General features: G+C 52.7%; 1 protein-coding gene across 1 annotated transcript in view; it reads left to right on the plus strand.

The window, feature by feature from the left end:
- Positions 1 to 2,260, plus strand: part of LOC104127968 (ras-related GTP-binding protein A) — a 16,424-nt gene extending 14,164 nt beyond the window's left edge. The window contains exons 8-9 of the mRNA XM_009640680.2: positions 76 to 191; positions 1,195 to 2,260. Of these exons, the coding sequence (XP_009638975.1) occupies positions 76 to 191; positions 1,195 to 1,292 (214 nt within the window). The 3' untranslated portion in view covers positions 1,293 to 2,260. The remainder of the gene's footprint in view (positions 1 to 75; positions 192 to 1,194) is intronic.
- Positions 2,261 to 3,818: the final 1,558 nt, after the last annotated feature.

Here is a 3,818-nt window from a genome sequence, read left to right on the forward strand (position 1 = left end):
TGGGTGACTTGTTGGTTATGTTTTTTTTTTTTTTTTTTTTTTTTTTTTTTTTTTTTTTCCCCTCTCCCCTCTTAGTAAGCTGGCAGCTTCTTTCCAGAGCATGGAGGTCAGGAACTCTAACTTTGCTGCTTTCATCGACATCTTTACATCAAATACATACGTGATGGTGGTTATGTCGGACCCTTCAATACGTAAGTTGAAGCAAAGATAAGCCTTGGGCCTCTTTCTCTTTGCAGGGACAAAAAGCCGAAACTCTGGTTTTTCTTGGAAAATTACAAACACCAGGCAAAGACAGTGGAACTGATTGTAATTAGAAGAGAGGGAGGGATCTGCTGGTTTGCCCCGGCAGAGCAGAGGGTGGGGGAAGGTGGTTAAAAAGTTGTCTGACTTCACAGCAGGCAAGAGCTGCGTGCCTTGGCCAGCCGAACTATTTGTTGCTGCCGAGCGGAGGATCGTAGCGGTGGTGGGGAACCACTATAACAGATGTGACCTCGTTTAGCAGGTCGTCTCTAATAACCTATTTTGGGCTGTTCTGATCTGGCAGCCCCAGTGATTTTTTTGGAGAGGAAGCAGAGATGGATCACATTGGAGTTGGTTTTTTTTTTTTTTTTCGCTCTCGCTGCCTGAACCGTCTTGGTGGGCAAGGACTCTAATTATAGCAGCATCTGTTTATCTTAAAGAAGAAGCTGCAGCCAGCAGTGCCAGCCCTTACAGGCACAGTGTGGCTGTTTCACTGCACAACTCTGGTCGAAATGGCTCCTGTTAGGACTTGAGGCGCTTAAGAGACGCTGTCCAGGACAGCCTCGTGGCTCACAGTGGTGACGCTTCCTGTCCTCCTCTTCCTCCTCCTCGTATAGTTTACTGACTTAGGCAAAACCTGTGTAAACCCTGTCATGGAATTACCAGCTGCGGTGGTCTTGTGTGTGAGGAGCAGCAAGTGAGCGGCTGCGGCGACTTGTGCAGCTATCCCTGCTTGGCTGTGATTTGCTCCGACTCTTCCTCGGTGTTGCGCTGGGATCGGCAAACAGCCCGGACCTCCCGGCGTTCGGTTGCAGGCAGCCAGGGAGCGGTGGGGTTTGCAATAAGAGCGCTTGCTGATTTCAGCAGCGCTTAACTTCTGGCGACTTGGTTACTCGCATCCCTTTTAACTCTTTTTTTTTTTTTTTTTTTTTTTCCCTGCCTTTTCCGTCCTAGCTTCTGCGGCTACGCTGATCAACATCCGCAATGCCAGAAAACACTTTGAGAAGCTGGAGAGAGTGGATGGACCAAAGCACAGCCTGCTCATGCGCTGAACGTTGGCCAAGGCACATGGTCTTTGGGGGGAGAAAAAATGAATTGGAACTACTTATTTTTAGGAGAATCTAACAATGTCGATGTCTTTGTTGGGCTTTGAAATGAGTGTGCTGCTTTATTTTTTCTCCTTTTAACGTTGGACACTAGTCGCTCGGAGGATGTCTTGGATACACTGCGGACCTTCAGAAGAGACTTCCCTGGCGTATGTGGGGTTGGGAAGAAGCGAGGACGGGTGATGCACGCATGGTCTCCTACTCCTGGTTGTCGTGGTGGCACGTGGCAGAGCCGTTTGGGATGTTTTGCTCCCGGGTGATCGTATAAGTCACAGGAATGGAATATTTACTGTTTTATTGGTTGGTCGCTAGAATACGTTTATAAATTTCTCCTTGTCTTCAGTCATGAAAATAAATTTTTTGCTACCAGGGATTTCGGATCCTAGAGCTTTGGAAAGCGGGTTTTCTTCCTTCTAAAACCTTGGGCACCTTTGGCAAGCGGATGTGCGACAGCTGCCTTTCTCCCTTCACATTACGGGGGCGGGCATTGAGTGAAGGCCATGCCAGAGTTTCATTTTGGATAATCTATTTTTTTTTTTTTTTTAAATCTTCCTCACCACGCAGAGGCAAAATTCACTCAGCCGGTGAAGCAGTCGGGCCGGCGTTGGCCTCTTCGCACTTGCCAAAGCGACGGAAAGACCACGGTAGATAAAAAAAGGGGCCAAAGACCCTGATTGCTGAAGCATGGAGGTAGTCCTGGCGTGCCTGGGCGCCCTCCTGGTGAGCCAGGAGGGGCTGGCGCGGGCACGGAGGGGCTCTGGAACGGGCTCCGTGCGGGCGGTGTGTGCACGAGCTGTGTTAGTGACGGTGGCCACGAGCCGCTTGGGCGCTGTTGGGCACCCACGTTTCTTGACGTTGCTGTCTATTTTGTAATGGATATTTTTTTTTTTTGTGTGCATTTCCATTAAACCTAGGAACAACAAAAAGCACCGTGAGTTGGGGGAATCTCTGGCTTGCTGGGTGGGGGCTGATGCTTGTCAGCACCTCTTATTATTTTTTTTTTTATTCCCTATTGCTGCATCAAATTACTGTATAAAAAAAAGGGTGTGGTGACTCTGAGCCTGGCTCTCCCCTTTGTATTCTCCAAATTGCGCTTTCTCCCTGTAACCCTGCCCACACAGGCACTGGGAGGGTGGGACAAATCCGACGGGGCGCATCTGTCGGGTGGGAACGGGGAGCTGGAGGCCTGAGGACGAGCTGTGCACAAAATCTCCCATCGATTCTCGATCTTCACGGTATTAAACGCCCGCGTCCTGCGCCGCCTACTCAGCAGATGCGTCGGCGCGCTGTCGGGCTGGGTGTGCGTTCGATGAGAATAATGGAGTCGGCATCCCCGGGGGAGAGGAACTTACTGAGATTCCAACTAACATCTCAGGTGCCCGAGCTTCTCGAGAACTTTGTGATGCTGGAGATACAGCGGAGCGTTTCCGTTTGTCTTCCGCGGTTGTGGAATACGGTGCCGGTCCTGGAGCGGGAGCAGCAAACCTCGCCCACGGTGGCTTTTGCCTGATGTTGGGGTGCAGCAAGGCCAAAACGCGATGGCAGTTTCCTCTTCTGCTTGGACAGGGTCAGTCCTTGCTTTTCCCTCTGGTCCGTGGAGAAACTTCCCAGCTTTCTGCGCCCAAATTCGGCACTGTTCAGCAGAGGAAGAGGATGAGTGGCGGCCGATCCGCCTGTTCTTGGAGCCTCGGGAACATCACCTCTGAGGAATTACCAGGAAGGGCTCCGCTTGCAGGAGATGGGCAGCCGTCGCTGCTTCAGGAGAGCAGAAGATGGCTTACGGCCACCGACCTAGCGCAGGTTGAAGCACCTTCTGCTGAGAGCGCGTTTTCCTAGCTGCTCCTGCTGGAGAAGACAGGACAGTGGGAAAAGCTGCCTTATTCCCAGGGTTACAAGGTGTTGCCCTCCCACTTCGAAGCCCTAAACCGGACATGGGGTCCAGCTGTGGTCTCCAGAGCTCTGAAGAGAGGGGAACGGTCACCTCCTCCATCACCAGTGACCGCTGGAGCTTCCCAACGCCCGCTGCCACCCTTGGAATCCAATAGCTCCTTTGGTTTCCCACCGTCCCACCTGGTTTTTATGGTTTTTTTTTTTCCCATACCCTTCTCCAGAAGAACATCCTGATGTTTGGGGTTGCGTGTCAGGACCAAAGCAGGGACGTGGTGGAGCAGTGGGCCTGGCCCATCTCCCTCCAACCTCAAAGTCTGTAAACGACTGAAGCGAGGGCCTGGTCTCACCTGGCTACTGGTGGCCCTCTTCTTGGGCTTCCTTGCCCTTTCTTCTCACTTCTCCTTCCTCACCACCCGCCCTCCTCCTCCTCCTCGCGGGTGGGGCCACCGAGTCAAGGCTCCACCACCGGCTCAGCCACCCAGGGCCCTCTCCCTCGGCCCGGCCCTGGGTTCAGTCTTGCGTGGAGCCGAGGGGCCGGGGGTCCTGGGCCTTCCTGCGGAAGCCTGAGGGACCGCTCGGAGC

Source organism: Egretta garzetta, unplaced genomic scaffold, assembly GCF_000687185.1.
Source record: "Egretta garzetta isolate BGI_Z169 unplaced genomic scaffold, ASM68718v1 scaffold226, whole genome shotgun sequence".
NCBI lineage: Eukaryota > Metazoa > Chordata > Aves > Pelecaniformes > Ardeidae > Egretta > Egretta garzetta.